A 21332-nucleotide genomic window follows, 5' to 3' on the forward strand; every position below is an offset into this window, starting at 1 on the left:
GGATTGTGGTTCAAAGCCAGCCTAGGCAGGAAAATCTGTGAGACTCTTATCTCCAATTAACCACCAAAAAGCCGGAAGTGGCGCTGTGGCTCAAGTGGTAGAGTGCTAGCCTTGAGCTGAAGAGCTGAGGGACAGCACCCAGGCCCAGAGTTCAGGCCAGAGTTTGGACCCCCCCCAAAAAAAACATCAAGGGAGGAGAAGAGGAAGGAGCGGGTCTTGGGGTTGGGGAGGGCCCTGCGGCCGGCCGGGCCTCTGCAGCTGCCAGTCCAGCGGAGGCTGGCACTTGGGAGCTGGGAAGGCATCGCTTAGGCGTCCTTGAATCCCTTCAAAGCATCAGCCAGCTTACTGTGCCCTGGGCTGGGGCGAGGTCAGCAGAGGGAGGAGGCACTAAGTCCAAGGCATGAAATCAATGGAGGATCAGGTAAAAAGCATTTGCTTCTGCATAAAGCTAAGCCGGTTTATAGGTGGCTCACTGGAAATGTATAGAAGCTGGGTTCCGAGGCTCAAGCCTGAATCCTGGCAACATGGGTGGCTCAGAGAGCAGGGGACTGAGGGCTGAGACCAGCTCTGAGCCTCCATCTCCACCAAAGCCTGTCCCAGTGGCACTTGCCTGTTACCCCAGTGACAGATGGTGTCGTGCTTGTCACCATCTCCAGGGGCCGGAGACTCGGGGAAGCATAAGGAGGAATGACAGACTAGGCTGGCTGGGCACAAGGCAAACCCTACCTTAACAATAGCAAAGATGACGCTGGGCGCTGGTGGCTCATGCTTGTAATCTTAGCTTCTCAGGAGACGGAGATCTGAGGAGCCTGGTTCAAAGCCAGCCTGGGCAGCAAAGTCCTGGTGATAAGACTCATCTCCAATGAACCACCAGAAAACTGGAAGTGATGATGTGGCTCAAAGTGGTAGAGCGCTAGCCTTGAGGAGAAGAGCTCAGGGACAGCTCCCAGACCTGGTGTTCAAGCCCCATGACTGACAAAAAAACAAAACAAAAAGAAAATAGCAAAGATGAAACGGGTTGGAGCCAGGTGCTGGTGGCTCACACCTGTAATCTTGGCTACTCAGGAGGATGAGATCTGAGGATCACAGTTCAAAGCCAGCCCAGGCAGGAAAGTGCATGAGACTCTGATCTCCAGTTAACACTTGGAAACCGGAAATGGTGCTGTGGCTCAAAGTGGTAGAGTGACCCAATGAAATAAAACAGGGGAGGGGAGGGGGCTGGAGGTGTGGCTTAAGAGGTAGAGTGCCTGCTAACTAGCTGGATGCCCGAGTTCAATCCCCAGTGGTGCAAAAATAAACAAATAGTAATGCCTAGAAGAGCGACCTGCCAGTTTGTTTGTGGTGAATGGAAATGAACCACATCAAACTTGTTTGATCTCATCCAGTCACACGAGTGAACTGGCCGGGCTGCACTTACTCGGCCTCTATGACCGTAGCTATGTTTTCTTTACTACATCTTAAGTTTCTTAACCTCAGACCTCCACGTCCTTGGAGCTGTGTGCACCGCTGCCCCCGGCCAGTGCTGACTTTGCGCGGGGCACACGTGTTCCACGCGCCGTGACTGACACAGGTGTGTGCTCGAGCTCTGCGCGTGAGGAATTCTGCCTGAGGGAGCTGAGGTGGGGGCAGGGCAGCCCCTCCCCCACCGAGAGCTGACATCTGAGCAGGGTCCTAAGGGAAGAGTGTTCTTCTAAGAAGAGGGAAGGTCATGTCTGCTAGCGGCTCCAGCCCCAGGGTGTGAGGTGCCATGGCTTGCCTGAGCCCCCGAGCCCTGTGGGGCCCGGGCAGGAAGAGTGGTGCAAGGACCCACGATCTGATGACCTTCCAGTACAGCCATTAGGCACGGAGACAAGCAGGAGCCATCTAGACTTTCCAACCCCAGAGTGTTATTAAATCTATTTTTGGAAAATTACCGGCTGGGAATGAGAAATGCCTGGACAGAAGAGAGAGGTTTTGCAATCCCCTCAGAAGAGAGGTGAGAAGGTCTGAGCTGGGCAGCCACTTTGTGGGCGTGAGGCTCCGGCCTAAGTGTCAGGGCCGAGACTGGTGGAGGCTGGGGTGATGGCCAGGGAGGGGTTGGTTTATAGCTGGGGCTATTGGGACAGACAGGCAGGGAACACAGAGGAAGAACAGGTTTGGGGTGGAGTGGGGTGGTGAGGATTTCGAGTCACAAACCCTACTCAGGACAGCCCTGGGATCCCCACCATCCCTGGCAGGAGAAGGCAGGCCCCAGTGTGAGTGCTCAGGCCCCGGGCTCTGGAGCCTGGACCTGTCCTTGAACTGCTCAGTGTCTCATACTCTTGTGCCCCATCTCAGAACTGTGGCGAGGATGAGAACCGAGGGATGGGCAGTCTGGAAATGCCTCAGCTTACTTGGAGGCCTGACGTTGGGAAGGCAGCAGCTGAGCTGTTCCGTGAGTAGTGAAGCTTGCCTTGTGAAGTAGTGAAGAGTGGAAGCCAGCACGAAGCTGTGCCGGCCTTCCTTTTTGATGGTCCTGAAATCGAAGACACTCTCCACTGGGTGCCAGGGGCCCTGAGACGAGGCTTCACCCAAAAGCTCACTGTCCAGCTCAGCAACAGAGCAGACACAAAACCAGTCAACGGTGCTCCTCAAACCTAGGCCGCGCTACAGGGGCCTGGGGTCCAGCAGCCCCGGAACATGAACGCTGGGCCTGGACAGGGGCCTGGGGTCCAGCAGCCCCGGAACATGAACGCTGGGCCTGGACAGGGGCCTGGGGTCCAGCAGCCCCGGAACGTGAACGCTGGGCCTGGGCACTGCCTCTGAGCTGCTTTTGCTCAGCAAGTCAGCTTGGAGGTTCCAGGCCGGGAGGAAGCAGCAACCTCGGGCCCTGCCCTCCCTGCCTGCAGGCGGCCAGGGACCCGCTTGGGGAGGGGAGGGAGGGCGGTGTGATAAGAGCAGGTGTGGGGACCAGGAATCCATCGCACTAGGCTGTTGAAGGAATTGGGGGAGAGGTACTGGAGTGGTTCCCCCCCCCCCCGCCCATTTGTGACCAGGGCGCCTCTATCTCTGTGAGAAACACTGCTGAGGAATAAGAAACAAGTAAACACCATCACTTACGCCAACAAAGCCACTCTGGAGCAGGAAGGAGCTGAGGAGGAAGGAGAAAGCCCTGGGTCCTCTCTGGGTCCCAAAGCAGGCGGTAAGGTGGCGCTGGAGACTCCTTCAGCTTGGCTTTTTCACTCAGGGCAGGTGCTCTACCACCTGAGGCACACCTCCACTTGCAGCTTTTTGCTGGTTAATTGGAGATAAGAGTCTCAAAGACTTTTTCGTCTGGCATGGCTTCCAACTTCCTTCCTCAGAGATCAACTTCCTGAGTAGTTAGGATTGCAGGCCTGAGCCATCTTTGCCCCGCACAGTGTGTGTGTGTGTGTGTGTGTGTTGGGTGCCTGTGCTTGTCCAGAGGCTTGAACTCAGGGCTTGGAAGCTGGCCCTGAGCTTTGTATGCTCAAAGCTTCTGCTCTACCATTTGAACCACCGCTTCACTTCTGGCTCATTTTCTTTTGGTGGTTCATTGGAGATAAGAGTTGCACAGACTTTCCTGCCCAGGCTGGCTTCTAACCTCAATCCCACAACTCAGCTTTCTGAGTGGCTAGGATTATGGGCATGAGCCACTTGGCTACAACTGTCTTTTGAAGTAGAGAAAAAAAGATAATGAAGCGTGTACCATTCTGGGAGTTTTGAAATTCAGAGGCCACCTTTTTAATTTTAGGTGACATTTTTTTAGGATAATCACTTAATGCAATGTAATGTGAACAACAGTGAAGACTCATGCTAATTACATCTAAGAGGCATTAGACTCAGAAATTCTTCTGAGAGTATCTGTGAGTCACCTGCTTCAATGCAAATATCCATAATACGTGTGCTCATTGTTCCAGAAGGGCAAAAGGCCAAGTGAGCCGAAATACTGGGTTCTTCATTTATAAAGTCAATAAAAGCACTCTTTTGTAAACTGTTCTCAGGTCCTAGCATATTATCAGCTGAATCTGGCACCAAAAGCACTTTATGCTTTAAATACTTCACAAGGGCACCAAACAAGAGAACATAACTCTAAGAGGTACTCGAGTGCCTTTTAGGAGAGGCAAAATATTGTGTGAATTTACTCAGCTTTTAAGAACACAGAGGCATTTAAAGTTTTTACAAAGCCATCAGCTACATACTTGTGATGAAAAAATACGCACCATTAAAAAACACACACACACATCTGCAGTATTCACAATCATCCACAAAATTTGTATAGCAGCCACACTTGAGCCGATTGAAGGTGCATTTGAAGATCAGGGGATATTGTTCCTTCTCTCCTTGCAGGCAATAATTGTCTCTGGGTAAATATAAGGTTGAATGAATATCGCTTTTTTCCCCCCTAGGTGGCTTTGTACCAGTGGGGGAAAAAAGCCCACAAAGAATGATAGGCAACTATGATGGATGAACTAACTCTCCATCTGCTGCTGCTAGGAGCCTAGTTGGTGGCGGGGTCTTCCTCCACAAGTTGGGATTTTATTTTTAATTTTTGCCATTCCTGGGTCTTGAACTCAGGGCCTGGGCGCTGTCCCTGAGATGCTTTTGCTCAAGGCTAGCATTCTACCACTCGAGCCATAGCGCCTCTTCTGGCTTTTTCTGTGTATGTGGTACTGAGGAATGGAACCCAGGGCTTCATGCAGGTGAGGCAAGCACTCTACCACCAAGCCATGCTCCCAGCCCACGATTTGGGCGTGGCAGTGACTGGCAGGCCTGCTGTGGCTGCAGAATGCTCTCCTTCAGGGACTTGAGCCTCGTTTGATCCCCCCCTCCATGGTAACGCACCCTCCTGCTCAGGGGCAGCCTCCTTCTTTTAGGTCCAGCCCTGTAAATTTCACACAAGTTTTAAATACCGCCTTCCCCTCCCCCCCCCAAATAAAACCCACCTATTTATTTATTTATTTTTAATTTTGTTTTTATTACCTTTATTGAAAAGGTGATGAGCAGGGGGGGTTAGTTACATAAGTAAGGTAATGAGTACATTTGTTTTTTTTTTAATTTTTTTATTGTAAAGATACTATACAGAGGGTTACAGTTACATGAGTGAGGTCATGAGTACACTTCCTCTTGAACATTGTTACCCCCTCCATTGTTTTCCCCCTACCATCCCTTCCCTCCCTCCCTTCCCCGAGGTTCTTTTTTTTTTTTTTGATTGTGATTAAGTGATTACATAATTTCCGGAAATTCACAGTATTGTGGAATAATGATGCTCATTTAAAGTCACAAGTTCATTCTAACTTTCCTGGAGCAAATTGTCTATCACAGTCTGTAATATATAACCGTGCTCACATGTTATATACCATATATGTGATCAGCAGCATGGGGATATTTGGTAGTGGTTCAACCAGATGAGTGGGAGTTCTTTGTTTCTTAAGTCCTGTTAGTTTTGTCATATCACCTAACATTTTGGATTTATCATCCACTTATCAGGGAGACCATGTACCGTTTGTCTCTTTGCTCTTGGCTTACCTCGCTCAACATGATTCCTTCTAGCTCCATCCATTTCCCTGCAAATGCCATTATTTTGTCATTTCTAATGGCTGCATAATATTCCATTGTGTATAGATACCACAATTTTTGGATCCATTCATCTGTGGTGGGGCATCTAGGTTGTTTCCATATCCTAGCTATTGCGAACAGTGCTGCAATAAACATGGAGGTGCACGTGTCCTTGTATATTGAAAACCCACCTATTTAAAGCATAGGAAATATTCCTGAATATGATCATCATAGTTGAGGCTTCCTATTAGTTGCAGCCTGCAAGCATTCGTTAATTCATACGCCATCTTGTTGATCTCTGGGTCAGTGCTTCTCACATTAGGGTGTATTAGAAGGCTCTGAAACACATTACTGGGTTCCACACTGAGTTTCTGCATCAGAGGTCAGGCATAAGCTCTGAGAATTCGCTAGCTTGCTTGCTTCCTTCTTTCTTCTCTCTTTCCTTCTATCTCTCTTCCTGTCTATCATCTATCTATCTATCTATCTATCTATCTATCTATCTATCTATCTATCTATCTATCTATCTATCTATCTATCTATCTATCTATCACCAGAACTGAACTTAGGGCCTGGTGCTATTCCTTAGCTTTTTTGCTCAAAGTTGGCACTCTACCACATGAGCCACAGCCATACTTCTGGCTTTTGTAAGGGGGTTAATTGGAGGTAAGAGTCTTACAGACTTTCCTGTCCAGGCTAACTTCAAACTTCGATGCTCAGATCTGTCTCCTCAGCGCCCAGCTGGATTTGTATTTCTGACAAGTTCCCAGATGTTATAAAGCTGTTTGGAAGCATACTTGGAGGACCACTGGAATCAAGACATTTTCCTTTTTCTTTTCAAATTTCTCATTATGGAAGACTTTATTATTTATTTTTACAGGTGTGAGCCACCAGCACCCAGCTTTTTTTTTTGTTGGGGGGGGCATCAGTCACAGGGTTTGAACTCCAGGTCCCTGAGCGCTTTTTACTCAAGGCTAGTGCTCATTCAGTTTGAGCCACAACTCCACTCCGGTTTTCTGGTGGTTAAGTGGAGTTAAGAGTCTCACAGATTTCCTGCAGGCTGTCTTTGAGCTGCTCACTGAGATCCTCAGAACTCAGCTCTTGAGTACCTAGGCGTGAGCTATCAGCGCCTGGCAGAAGACATTTTCTTTATTGTATCAGACTTAAAGCAATAGCCACAAACCTTCCTCTATCCCAAAGATGTGAATGAAAAGTTGATATTCAGACTGCTAAAGCAATGGGAAATGGACAGTTGATGACTGTATACTTTGGAATCTGGAGTCTGAGACGTGGTTCAAATCACAGCTCAGCTTTGTGTCAGCTGTCCATCTTAGCCTTTAGTTTCTCATTTGCATTTAAGTTGAATACATGGCCTACAAGCAGCTGCTGAGAAGACTGAATTTAGTGTAGTCACAGGCATGTGCACAAGCACAAAAAACACTTTATAGGTTTTTGTTTTGTTTTGTTTTGCCCGGTCCAGGGGCTTGAACTCTGAGCCTGGGTATTGTCACTTAACCTCGTTTTGCTCAAGGCTAGAGCTATACCACTTGGCTTTTACTGAGTAGTTTTTACAAGATAAAAGTCTCACAGACTTCCTTGCCTGGGCTGGCTTCAAACACCATCCTGGGATCTCAGTCTCCTGAGTAGCTAGGATTACAGGAGTGCGCCACCGTCACCCAGCCAGGTGGGTTTTAGAGGCAGACTCTATAACTCAGATTGGCCTCATTATTCCTATTTTTTCACTACACAATGTTCTGTTTCTCCAATGGTGACATACTGTGTTAAGATGCAGAAACACTGACACCCAGAGAGAAACATTTCTTCATTAATCTTCCCTGTTACTTCATAGTACTTGAGATGCATACATACAAAGCCTCTTCTTCCACTTCCCTTTTTCCCTTGTTGATCTTTCTCATAGTTATGAGCTGTTCAAATATTATTAAAGCAAACACACCCTGGTAATGGCATCAATTTGTCACTCAACTGAAGTGTCACAGCATCTCAATATTAAAATCTTCCAAAAAGCTGGGTGCTGGTGGCTCAAAACTGTAATCCTAGCTACTCAGGAGGCTGAGATCTGAGGATTGTGGTTCAAAGCCAGCCTAGGCAGGAAAATCTGTGAGACTCTTATCTCCAATTAACCACCAAAAAGCCGGAAGTGGTGCTGAGGCTCAAGTGGTAGAGTGCTCACTTTGAGCTGAGTAGCTCAGGGACAGTGCCCAGGCTCGAAGTTCAAGTGCCACAACCAACAACAACAACAACAACAACAAAAAGGAAAAACAGAAAAACAGAAAAGAAAATCTTCCAAAAAAGATTTTCAGTTCAAATCTTTAAAAGCCATTTTTCATTTATAAGAGACATAGATCGAATGTAGTTGTGGAGGTGGGAGGAAAGGGATGGAAGGGGAAAAACAAAGGAGGAGGCAACAATGCTTGATAAGAAATGTACTCATTACCTTGCTCATGTGAACCCCTCTGTACAGTATTTTCACAATAAAAACTTATTAAATCTTATATTCTTCCCCAGATGCTATTCTTGATCAGGGATATTTTTGTCTGAACAGATGCAATCTCATAATCTCATAGATCTAAAAAAAGCAGATGGAAAACAACAACAAACATGACAATATTGATTTCTGATATATAAAACTCCCCACTCAGCAAAGTAGAAGAGAATTTCCTGTCTTTTTGTAGGAAAGTGGCATTTCATTATAAGATATGCTGCTACAATTTATTACTTTACCTGCGAATGGTCACTTGAGTTATTTTTGCTATTCCAAGTAAAGTTAGGAATATGTCTTTTTTTTGAGGGGGGGGTGTCATTCATGGGCCTGGGCACTGTCCCTGAGCTCCTCAGCTCAAGGTTAGAGCTCTACCACTTGAGACACAGCACCACTTCCGGCTTTCTCTGCTTGTGGGGTGCTGAGGAATCGAACCCAGGGCCTCATGTATGCAAGGCAAGCACTCTACCACTGAGCCGCCTTCCCAGCCCCCAGGAATATGTCTTGCTGTGGAAAAATGCTTAGTTTACCTGAGCAAATGCCTCATAGTAGGAGTGGCGACGTTTGACGGTGAGTATGATTTTCACTAAGCAAGTGCCAGGCTGATTTCTGACATGGCTGACTCCATCGTGCCAGCACCAGCAGTGGGAGCCCCATTTGTTCCAAATCTTTAGCTTACTATGCTCAGTTTTTGAAAACACTGGTGTGCAGTGGCATCTGTCTGGTTGTGATTAGCGTCTTCCTAACTGGTACGTGCTTATTGTATGTCTTCTTTGGTGAAGTATCTGGCCACATCTTACACCCATTTTTCACTGGGTTGTTTGCTTTCTTGTTGTGGGGACTTTTTATATAGATATAAGACCATTGTCAGGTATGTCTTGCAATTTTATTTTTGCAGCCTGTGGCCCAGCTTCCTGTTTCTAACAGAATCTTTTTTTTTTTTTTATGTGTGCTGGTTTTGAGGCTTGAACTCAGGGCCTGGGCACAGTTCCTTAACTTTTTCTGCTTAGGGCTAGTCCTCTACCACTTGAGTCTCAGCTCTTCTTCCAGCTTTGTAGTAGTTATTGGACATAAAGAGTCTCATAGACTTTCCTGCTTGTGTTGGCTTTTAACCAGTCTTCAGGCTTCCTGAGTAGCTAGGAGTATAGGTGTGATTCACCCGTGCCCACCTCTAACAGAATCTTCTGAAGAGAAATGTTTTCTCAAGAAGTAATAGAAAACAGTCTTAAAGACATTTCAGCTGGTGCCGGTGGCTCACGCCTGTAATCCTAGCTATTCAAGAGGCTGAGATCTGAGGATTGCAGTTCAAAGCCAGCAGGGACAGGAAAGTCCATGAGATTCTTATCTCTAACCACCCACCAGAACACCCTTAGTGGAGCTGTGGCTCAAAGTGGTAGAGTGCTAGCCTTGAGCAGAGGAAAGCTCAGGGACAGGGCCCAGGCTCTGAGTTCAAGCTCCATGACTGACCAAAAAAAAAAAAAATACATTTCAATCTGTAGTTAAAGAAAGCTTCTGATAAGGAGAGCTTTCCTAATCCAGCATAGACTTCACTACTAAAGCCCATACAAATGCGTCTGGGAAATACAAATGGAAGGGAATGTTTCACAACTCATTCTGTGATGGCAGTGCTTCCTTGATACCAAAACACAGAAACCACACAGAAAGCCACGAACATGCTCTATGAACACAGACACAACAATTCTTCATAAAATTTCACCGCATCATCTGGGCAAGGTGGCTCATGCATGTAATCCTAGTACTTATGAGGCTGAGGCAGGATTAAGGGTTCCTGAGCTACACAGGAAGACCATGCCTCAAAAATACACACAGCTGGGCGCCAGTGGCTCACGCCTGTAATCCTAGCTATTCAGGAGGCTGAGATCTGAGGATTATGGTTCAAAGCCAGCCTGGCCAGGAAAGGCCGTGAGACTCTTATCTCCAATAAACCACCAGAAAACCAGAAGTGGTGCTGTGGCTCAAGTGGTAGAGTGCTCGCCTTGAGCTGAAGAGCTGAGGGACAGCACCCAGGCCCAGAGTTCAAACCCATGACTGTCAAATAAATAAAATATACACACCAAAGATAATTCAATCAAAATGAAGAATATATAAAATGGATAACAGATGAGGACAAAGTGATATTTATCCTAGGAATGCAAGGTTGGTTTAACATCTGAAACTCAATGTAATTTACCTTACTGACAAAAAAGAAAACCATATGACTATCTCATAGATAGCAGAAGAGAACTTCCTCAAACTTTTGCTTAAAATTTCCCAACAGCTTCCCATGACACACTTGGGATAAAAGCCCAATTCCTTGCAGTAGCCTTGACTCACAGAGCAACTTCTTTTAGCCATCTGTACCATTCACCCTTCAATACCACACCTGACACTTTTTGTTTTTTTGGGTCCGGTCGTGGGGCCTGAACTCAGGGCCTGGGCGCTGTCCCTCAGCTCTTCAGCTCAAGGCTAGCACTCTACCACCTGAGCCACAGCGCCACTTCCAGCTTTTTTCTTTTTGCTTATGTGGTGCTGGGGAATCGAACCCAGGGCCTCAGGCAGGCAAGGCAAGCTCTCTACCACTGAGCCACCTTCCCAGCCCCACACCTGACACTTTCAACAACTCAATACTCTTTCAATCTATCAAGCATGTTCGACCACAGGGCCTTTGCATTTAATCCTTTTGCATAGAATGACCTTCCCTGAGTGGCCACATGTCTTTATCTTTGTACTGGACTTCATGCAAATTGATCCCCTACAAATCCACACCCCCCTTTTCTTTTTTGTCGGTTATAGGGCTTGAACTCTGGGCCTTGGTGATGTCCCTGAGCTCTTCCGCACAAGGCGAGCCCTCTACTACTTGAGCCACAGTGCCACTTGCAGTTTTTTGGTGGTTAATTGGAGATAAGAGTTTCACAGACTTTCCTGCCTGGGCTGGTTTTGAACCGTGATCCTAAGGTCTCAGCCTCCTGATAGGCTAGATTACAGGTGTGAGCCGCTGGCCCCTGGCTCCAGAGTCCCTTTATAGGACACCCTCCTGTCCCTTTTTTCTTCTTTGTATTTTTTTTTTCCAATACTGGAGCTTAAACTCGGGGTCTTGTGCTAGCCTGGCTGGTGCTCTACCACTTGAACCATACCTCCAGCCTGGATTTTTTTCTGGTTACTTTGGATGGAATTTTGTTCTTCCTGGGCTGGCTTCAAACCATGATCCTCCAGATCTCAGCCTCCTGAGCAGATAGGATTACAGATATAATATATATGATCCTTAGAGAAGGGACCTTGTTTAATTCTGTCCCTGGTACCCAGGGCATGACCAGAATACAGCAGCTACCCAGAAAAGTATTCGTTGCATAAACAAGTGAAATCTGAACAGAAAGGACTAATTTTCCAATATCCTTACCAGGTATTACACAAATCTGCAAAAATCTTTTCCAATCTAAGATGTAGAAAATAGTATCTCTTTGTATTTCTTGGATGAGATTTTTTTTTTCAAACCTGGCCTCTCCCCCTGAAAATAACTTCTCATATTCTTTGTTTTGCAAATGACTTCTCATATTCTTTGTTTTGCAAGAACTACTGATAGACTAAAGAAACTCTTTTTTTGCCAGGCACTGGTGTCTCACCCCTGTAATCCTAGCTATTCAGGAGGCTGAGATATGAGGATCACGTTTCAAAGCCAGCCTGGGCAGGCAAGTCGGTGAGACTCTTACCTCCAATAAACCACCAGAAAAGCTGAAGAGGTACTGTGGCTCAAGTGGTAGAGTGCCAGCTTTGAGCTGAGGGACAGCGCCCAGGCCCCATACATAACTTAAAACTGCACATAGTGGTCCACACCTATAATCCTAGTACTCAGGAGATAGATTCAGGAGGATCTCAAGATCAGGGATAGCCTGGATTACAGAGAAAGAGCCTGCCTAAAAAAAAAAAAATAAACACACATGTACATATATGTGTATACACACAGATATGCATAACTATTTATAGACATACTTTATTCACATGTATATATACATGTAAGCAAAACACATTTAACTTTAGAATGAATACAAATTTCTAGATAACATTTGTACAATTTAATTTTTTCAAAAAATACCCACTTAGGGCTGGGTAGGTGGCTCAGTGGTAGAGTGCTTGCCTCGAAAGCATGAGGCCCTGGGTTTGATTCCTTAGTACCACATAAGCAGAAAAAGCTGGAAGTGGTGTTGTGGCTCAAGTGGTACAGTGCTAGCTTTGAGCTGAAGAGCTTAGGGACAGCGCCCAGCCCAGAGTTCAGGCCCCAGGACCAACCAAAAAAAAAAAAAATACCCACTTAAACTCAAAGATCACTTGTTTTACAATGTATATTTTCTGTTTTTAACAACATGTATTTTTATAAGTACATCTGACACACTCATATATACGTGTGTGTGCATGTATACGTATAAATATATGTGCAATAATTATATTTTCCACACTTTCCTGGAGTGTTATGTAACAACTGGTCATCATCATCACCATTATTTTTCCAAGAAGGTTCTACTTCATTTTTCCATTATTTTTTCTCTCTTTTGGATCTTGAAGAGCTCTGTTTTGCTTCACTGTATTTTTTTTTAAAAAGTTTTTTTTCTACTAAGCTTACTTCTTCATGGAGTAAGGAAGTCTTTATTCTCAGCAAGAAGGAGAATGCACTTATTATAAACTGATAACTCAGAGAAAAATTTGACTCTTCATAGGTTGTCACATGTTTGCAGTAACTGGAAGAGGAAGAGAAAGGAACAAGTTATCTGTAGATGGTAATCGAGAGATGCATGCATCTTTGCCTTTGAGCAGCCTCCAAGCAACTTCAAGTATAGAGGGCTAGTCTTAAATAGTACTGTGAGTTAGCGGGGACTTAGAACCATTAAAGTCCACACCCGTACAGGAGACACAGCTGCAGGGGCAGCCAGGTCCTGCGAGTCCCCACGAGGAGGGACTCCTACATGGCCAATGCCCTTTGTCTCACCAGGGCCAACGCAAATAAGGGTGCACAGGGAGAGAATCTACACTTTTTCCCCTGGGTTCTTTTGGTGCTAGGGATGGAACCTGGGTTCTTGTTTCTGTGCACGGAGCCAGTCTGGACTTATTTTTAAAATAAACCAAGAAATCAAATAATCTGCAACCTTCCACCCAAAATAAGACACTAGACTTATAATGCCATGTACACATTTGTATGCAATGTAGAAATAAGAGTTTGCTAAACAATTTTATTTATTGTAAAACAGTAAACTGAATCTGATCAATTCTCTCAGTTCTCAACTGCTAATTCTCTTAACTAATAATGGTAACCCCAAAGTATGGTAGTCCAGTATAGGGCTTGAACTCAGAGTCTGGATGCCATCCTGAGGCTGGTGCTCTACCACATGAACCACAGCTGTACTTCTGGCTTGTTAGTGGCTAACTAGAGTGATAAGAGTCTCATAGAATTTCCCACCTGGGCCGGTCTTGAACCTTTATCCTTCGGATCATAGTCTCCTGGGTAGCTAGGATTATACACATGAGCCACTGGCACCCAGTAGTAAATCTTTTTAAATTTTTTATTGTAAAGATACTATACAGAGTGTTATAGCTACATGAGTAAGGTAATGAGTACACTTCCTGTTGAGCATTGTTACCCCCTCCATTGTTTTCCCCCTACCATCCCTTCCCTCCCTACCTTCCCCGAGGTTTTTTTTTTTTAATTGTGATTAAGTGATTACATAATTTCCCAAATTTCACAGTATTGTGGAATAATGATGCTCATTTAAAGTCACAAGCTCATTCTAACTTTCCTGGAGCAAATTGTCTATCACCGTCTATAACATATAATGGTGTACACATATACACCATACATGTGATGAACAGCAGCATGGGGATATTTAGTAGTGGTTTGACCAGATGAGTCCTGTTAATTTTGTCGTATCACCTAACATTTAGGATTTAACATCCACTTATCAGGGAGACCATGTACCGTTTGTTTCTTTGCTCTTGGCTTATCTCGCTCAACATGATTTCTTCTAGCTCCATCCATTTCCCTGCAAATGCCATTATTTTGTTTTCTAATGGCTGCATAATTGTGTACGATACCACAATTTTTGGATCCATTCATCTGTGGTGGGGCATGTGGGTTGTTTCCATATCCTAGCTATTGTGAACAGTGCTGCAATAAACATGGAGGTGCACGTGTCCTTATATATTGGTTCCTGTTGTTCAGGGTAGATGCCTAGAAGTGGTATGACTGGGTCATAAGGGAGGTCAATCTTTAGCTTTCTAAGGACTCTCCAGACTGCTTTCCAAAGTGGTTGTATAAGTGTACATTCCCACCAGCAGCCAGTAGTAAATCTTAATGCAAACAACCTCATTGTACCATATCCTACTGTACTTTCTATATTTCATTTAGAAATTCTTTACACTTGGTGAGCATCAGCTCTGTGCTAGGTCCTCACAAGTAAGGAAAAACTTGAATTAGAACTAGGAGCAGATGAGGGCTGGGAAGGTGGCTCAGTGGTAGAACGCTTGCCTTGCATGCATGAGGCCCTGGGTTCGATTCCTCAGCACCACATAAGCAGAAAAAGCTGGAAGTGGGGCTACGACACAAATGGTAGAGCACTAACCTTGAGCTGAAAAGCTGAGGGACAGCACCCAGGCCCAGAGTTCAGGCCCCAGGACCGGCAAAAAAAAAAAAAAAAAAAAAGAACTAGGAGCAGATGAGAATGACAGCTGCAATTCGCTCAGAAAAAGCAGTCTGTGGTAACAGCAGGCTCTCTGGCTGTACCCCCGCAGCTAGGGGAGCAGTTTGTGCTGTGTGAGGTCATCTTCCTTGATTCCCCTGCGGCTGCCCCTCCCCACAAGTTTTCTTACACAAGACTCAGTATAATTTGGACTCTCTGACTATGAGCTTCGCATCTTCCAGGCGTTAGTAGAGGATCACTTAACACGTGGCCCTGCTCAATACCCAGCACCAAAACAAAACAGAACATCATCTTCTAATTCCAACCGATACCCTAGTTGGCTCTTTTAAATATGTGGGTTTTCATTACTTACAAAATACATCTTCAGGCCATACTAGAGATTTTTTTTGGGGGGGTCCAGTTGTCGAGCCTGAACTCTGGGGCTGGGCACTGTCCCTCAGCTCTTCAGCTCAAGGCTAGCGCTCTACCACTTGAGCCATAGCGCCACCTCCGACTTTTTTCTTTTTGTTTTTTGTTTTTTTTGCTTATGTGGTGCTGAGGAATCGAACCCAGGGCCTCAGGCATGCAAGGCAAGCGCTCTGCCACTGAGCCACCTTCCCAGCCCCCATACTAGAGCTTTTATCATGTTTTTTTTCTCCTCAAGTTCTGAAAGAACCACGTACCTTTTACAGAATTTCTGGGTACTGAGCCAATACAATGAGTTCTTGGTCGCCAGGGCCTGGCCTTTCTTTAGCAGGACGCCCTGGAGGCGATGGCCGTGGAAACAGGTGTCCTCCGCCGTCCAGCTGAACTGGAAGCTGGAAGGGGGCTTTTTTTCAGTAGTTGGTGATGAATCAGCCAGTGTACTAAACTGTCTTTGTAGATTCTCCACCATTTCTGGAAATGGAGGAAAAGAGGCAAAGAAATAAAACAAAAGGGGGGGGTGGTAATTGTGGAGATGGGAGGGAAGGGATGGTAGGGGAAAAACAAAGGAGGAGGCAACAATGCTTGATAGGAAATGTACTCATTACCTTGCTCATGTAACGGTAACCCCTCTGTACACTATTTTTACAATAAAAAACGTACCAAAAAAAAAAGAAATAAAACAAAAAATTTAAACCACAAACAAAACCTTGGGTTTGATTGGAATGCACCAACCCAAGTTGTCCTCTTGGCTTTTTGTCAGTCGTGTGGCTTGAACTATGGGCCTGGGCACCGTTCCTCAGCGCTTTAGCTCAATCAAAGCACTCTACCACTTGAACCACAGTGCCACTTCTGGCTTTTTCTGCTTATGTGGTGCTGAGGAATCGAACCCAGGGCCTCAGGCATGCAAGGCCAGCACTCTACCACTGAGCCACCTTCCCAGCCCCCTTTTTAGTTTCTTGAGATAGGGTCTTGCTGGCTTGGAACTTGAGATGCTCTCACTTCAGCCTTTTGAGTGCTGGGATTATAAGCATGCACAACCACACTCAGGTGGTTTTTCTGAGTTTTGATAAGAATGTGTGAGGGAAACATGAGGCAAAACTGCCACTGGATGAGGGGCAGACAAAAGCTGCTTAAAATGGCTACAATGGATGGCTGTAGCTGAAGTGGTAGAGTACCTAGCAAGCACAAGGCCCAGAGTTTAAAACCCCACGAATGCCAAAGGTGGGGGGGAAGACTACAAAGCTAAATTTTGTATGTACTTATCACAATTTTAGGAAAAAAATGAAGAAGATAATCTAAGGGCAATTCTCCAGACCGTTCTAAAAGACACACAGGATTTTAGATTCTGATTGGAATTTTGTATTTTAAGTAAAGACAATTTCCTGAACTAAATCCACAGATTTCTGGCAGAAGATAATGTTCCTTTGGATACATACTGGTACATTTCAAGTTAAAAATTCTATACAACTGTGGGTGAGGACGGGAGGGAAAAACTGGGACACTGTTCAAAAAAGAAACATATTCTTTACCTGACTTAATGTAACTGCAACCCCTCCGTACATCACCTTTGTAATAAAAATAAACCATTTTTTCAAAAAAGTTAAAAACTGAGGTGGGTACCAGTGGTTCATGTCTGTAATCCTAGCTACTCAGGAGGCTAAGATCTGAGGATTGCAGTTCAAAGCCAGCCTGGGCATGAAAGTCTGTGAGACTTTTATCTCCAGTAAACGACTCAAAAAAGCTAGAGGTGGTGCTGTGGCTCAAGTGGTAGCGTGCTACCTTGAGCAAAAGCAGCTCAGAGACAGTGCCCAGGCCCAAAGTTCAAGCCTCAGGATGAGAGAAAAAAAAAAAAGTTAAGAACTTACTGATGTACCACTTTCCAGGTCAAGATCCTTAGCTATTTGCAACTGTTTTGCTACCTGGTATTGGCAAGGAAAGAATCCAACTCACCTCTTCTTTTATAAGCTACGGATCTGTCAATGTGTGAGTAGTACAGCGGCTTTTCGCTTTTCCACATGTACCTGTGCAAGACAGAAAAGGAGCTGGTGTGGGGGAGGACACAATGCACCTGCACACAGGTTGGAGGCCTTTCTCCAAAGTGACATCTGAAATTCCTAACGTCTGGTCCAGTAGCTTGGTGTGGAATGGTCTACTGGTCCACAGAGCTGCCATCTGAAGAGGCTCTGGTGAGAGCCGGCCAATGGTGTGGTGTGCTCTTCCCACATCTTCTAGCAGAAGCTACTAATTACACAAAGCAGGAATGGGTTCCCTCACCATTCATTTCCCTTGCTGTTTACTTACTCCTGTAAAGGAAAAAATCACTCAACACATAACTCCTGCTTCTGCCTTAATGCACTTGGCCCGGCACTAAGTGCCAGGCACTTCTAACTGACACCTCACACAAAGCAGATCGTGACTGACAGTTTCTTGGCACTCAATGACTGGAACTCTCTTAATCCCGGTGGGAATAAGAGAGCACACCTTACAATATCTCTGCACAGACTTAACCCTTTGTAGGGGGAAAGAGCAGTCAGGATGTTCCTTGTACTGGCTGGTGGGTGGATATGGCCCTCAGGGTCTCTGCTTGAGGGCAAAGACTAAGTTCCATCTGGCATCCCCCAGTGTTAGCAGTGACCAATCCTAGAATCAGGCCAAGGAAGCAATCTGTATTGTTTGTGCTGCCAGTGGCCACCACTGGGCATCACCAGGCAGATGCTGCTGTTCATCCCCTCCGCCCTTTCTTTAGAACTGAATGCAGGGCCTCGGACATACTAGGCCAGTGCTCTTCCACTGAACCACACCCCTAGCCCCAAAATGGTTTTTGATCTTGTTTCCATTCTCAGGTCCCCAGTTAGAGGTCTTCTAGAACCTATCATCAAGCATAAGTTAGATCCCAAGCTACTTTTTAGTTTAGAGAAACACTGTGGCAATAGAAAACACTGGCATCAGAAGAACTGCTTGGCCATTTCTAGTGACTTCAGATGACAACTTCTAAAAATCCTTAAGGGCACAGATGCGCTCAATGTTTTTATGTTTTCAGGGCTGGCAGGCAATAATACAGAGTGGGTGCTCATTTAAATATTTGTTGATAAATGAACAGATGAGTAAGTAAATGAAAAAATGATTTGGCATCTCTAACCTGTCTTCTGCTTTCATAGGACTGTTGTGAGGAATGATTAAAATAATGTATCTATTTCTGTCTGTCTATATGTTCTTTAAACCTAATACAACTACTAGAAATAATTATGACTTAGCATTTGGCTAGTAGACACTTAAGAAATACCTCTAGAAAAGGGCTTTCTAGAAAAGATAAAAAGGAATAGGTCAGCCGGGCGCTGGTGGCTCATGCCTGTAATCCTAGCAACTCAGGAGGCTGAGATCTGAGGATCGCGGTTCAAAGCCAGCACGGCAGGAGAGACCGTGAGACTCCTATCTCCAATAAACCACCAGAAAACAGGAAGTGGCGCTGTAGCTCAAGTGGTAGAGGGCTCGCCTTGAGCTGAAGAGCTGAGGGACAGCGCCCAGGCCCAGAGTTCAAGCCCCACGACCGACAAAAAAAAAAAAAAAAAGGAATAGGTCAGAAATACAGTATTTTAATTTTATTGTAGAAGGCTACAATTGTTGATTTTTCATTATTATTATTATTGTCAGTCATGGGGCTTGAACTCTGGGCCTGGGTGCTGTCCCTGAGCTCTTCAGCTGAAAGCAAGTGCTCTACCACTGGAGCCACAAGTGCCACTTCTGGTTTTCTGGTGGTTAATTGGAGATAACAGTCTCACAGGCTTTCCTGCCTATGCTGGCTTTGAACGGCGATCCTCAGATCTCAGCCTCCTGAGTAGCTAGGATGACAGGCGTGAGCCACTGGCGCCCAGTGTCACTATTCTTTCTTAATGCTAGAAGAAAACTACACACACACACACACACACACAAATACACGTATGTGTACACAAATACACATATCTTTTTTCACATACAAATGTTAGTAATCATATGATAGTAAACCATCACTTTAACTGATTTAATAATTGAGATTTGCAGGGTGCCAGTGGCTCTTGCTTGTAATCCAAGCTACCCAGGAGGTGGAGAACTGGAGGACTGAGGTTCAAATCCAGCCAAGCAGAAAAAGACTCCAGGACTCCATCTCCAAAATAACTAGAAAAGGCTGGGCTAAAGGACTAGCTCAAGTGGTGGAATACTAGCGCCTCAAGTTTGAGGCCCAGAGTTCAAATCTTGGAACCACCACCACCACTGACAAAAACCAAACACACACTTGAAATTTTTTTTCAAAGACTTAAAAAAATACAAAATCCAATCAGTGTAATCATGGTCATACATAAAAGGGAGATGCTGACATTTTACTTGGAATTGGTTTAAAATGTTAAAGCCAGGTGCTGGCAGCTCACACCGTAACTCTAGCTATTCAGGAGGCTGCCAGCCCATGAGACTCTTATCTCCAATAAACTACCAAAAACTTGAAAGTGGAGCTGTGGTTCAAGTGGTAGAGCACTAGCCTTGAGCAAAAAGCTAAGCAACAACACCCAGGCCCTGAGTTCAAGCCCCAATACCGGCACAGAAACAAAATGTTAAGACCAGAAATGAGATTTCTCCAGGTGTCAGGAAGCAGTAGAGATAGCATCAGTATTATATAGAATTCAGTCTTCTTGAAAAATACGTGTAGATTTTGGGAAGTTATACCACATTTAAAATGTATAAGACAGGGCTGGGAAGGTGGCTCAGTGGTAGAGAGCTTGCCTTGCATGCCTGAGGCCCTGGGTTCGATTCCTCAGCACCACATAAGCAAAAAGAAAAAAGCCAGGAGTGGCGCTGTGGCTCAAGTGGTAGAGCGCTAGCCTTGAGCTGAAGAGCTGAGGGATGGCGCCCAGGCCCTGAGTTCAGGCCCCATGACTGGACCAAAAAAATAAAAATAAAAAAAAAATAAAATGTGTAAGACAGCTTACCATGTAACCTTATGTTTAATGAGTCTTTTCCTCAGGCCCTGTGCAGAGAGGATGGGAAGGGCTTTAAGATAACGCACAAGTATTTCACACCTCTTCTGAAACTAAAGCTTCAGAACCTTGCTTTACTTTGCCTACCTCTTTCCACTACAGAAAGCTAAAGAAACAGAGGTGTCACGAAGGTCTTAGATTTTCTAGTAGGGGATACCTGACTGATTCCCTAGTCTTTACCATTTATTTCCCTATTGCTTATTTGTTGATTCATTGGGTGACATTCCTGAGGCTTGAACACTGGGCCTGGCTGCTATCCCTGACCTTTTGCTCAAGGGTAGCACTCTACTGGCTTTTTTGGGGTGGTTTTTAGTGGAGATAATGGTCTCACAGACTTTCCTGCTGTGGCTGGCTTCCAACTGCTATCATAGATCTCAGACTCCTGAGTAGGTAGGATTACAGGCGTGAGCACCAGTGTTGGCCTCCCTCTTCATCTTTATCTTGGACAACTATGCTCTATTTTTCTGTCCCGGGAAGTTTAGCCATTTCAAAAAAGATGGAACCATGCAGTGTCTTTCTCTTAGCAAAATGCATTTAAGGTAAGTGGCATTCATACTTTAGGAGCCTGTTCCTTGCACTGCTCAAGGTAACTGCACTGCCTGGCTGTAACACAGCTCATCAAGTCTCCAGCTGAGGAGCACTGGGGTTGCTGCCAGGTTTTGGTTAAGATTTTTGTGTGAAAAAAAAAAAAAAGATTTTTGTGTGAACCCAAGTTTCACTTTACTCGGGTTAATATCTAGAAGTAGGAAGTGCTAGGTATTTTTCTAGGTTATGTTTAGAGAATGAGAACTGTGAAACTTCCCACGATGGTTATACCATTTTCTATTCCCATATCTGGTACACTGTTTTGTTATGAGCCATTCTGATTGGTATCTGATAATATTTAACTGTATTTTTAATTTGCATTTTTCTACTAAAGAGGTTAGATATCTTTTTATGTGCTATTTATCTTATTTGTTCATTTGAAAAACTGAGTCGTATTCTTACATTTGAAAATATTTTACATATTACAGATAAAAATCTTTAACCAGAAATGCAATTTGCAGGGCTGGGAAGGTGGCTCAGTGGTAGAGCGCTTGCCTTGCATGCCCGAGGCCCTGGGTTCAATTCCTCAGCACCACATAAACAAAAAGAAAAAAGCCGGAAGTGGTGCTGTGGCTCAAGTGGTAGAGAGCTAGCCTTGAGCTGAAGAGCTGAGGGACAGCG

The 21332-nt window shown here is 45.1% G+C and overlaps 1 protein-coding gene across 1 annotated transcript in view; it reads right to left on the reverse strand.

The window, feature by feature from the left end:
• Positions 1-12334: 12334 nt before the first annotated feature.
• The window catches only part of Taf1b (TATA box binding protein (TBP)-associated factor, RNA polymerase I, B, 63kDa), a 63568-nt gene continuing 54570 nt past the window's right edge, over positions 12335-21332 (reverse strand). The window contains exons 12-14 of the mRNA XM_013013563.1: positions 17071-17141; positions 15378-15591; positions 12335-12762 (exon numbers count right to left, since the gene is read on the reverse strand). Of these exons, the coding sequence (XP_012869017.1) occupies positions 12561-12762; positions 15378-15591; positions 17071-17141 (487 nt within the window). The 3' untranslated portion in view covers positions 12335-12560. The remainder of the gene's footprint in view (positions 12763-15377; positions 15592-17070; positions 17142-21332) is intronic.

This window comes from Dipodomys ordii, unplaced genomic scaffold (assembly GCF_000151885.1).
Source record: "Dipodomys ordii isolate 6190 unplaced genomic scaffold, Dord_2.0 Scaffold20, whole genome shotgun sequence".
NCBI lineage: Eukaryota > Metazoa > Chordata > Mammalia > Rodentia > Heteromyidae > Dipodomys > Dipodomys ordii.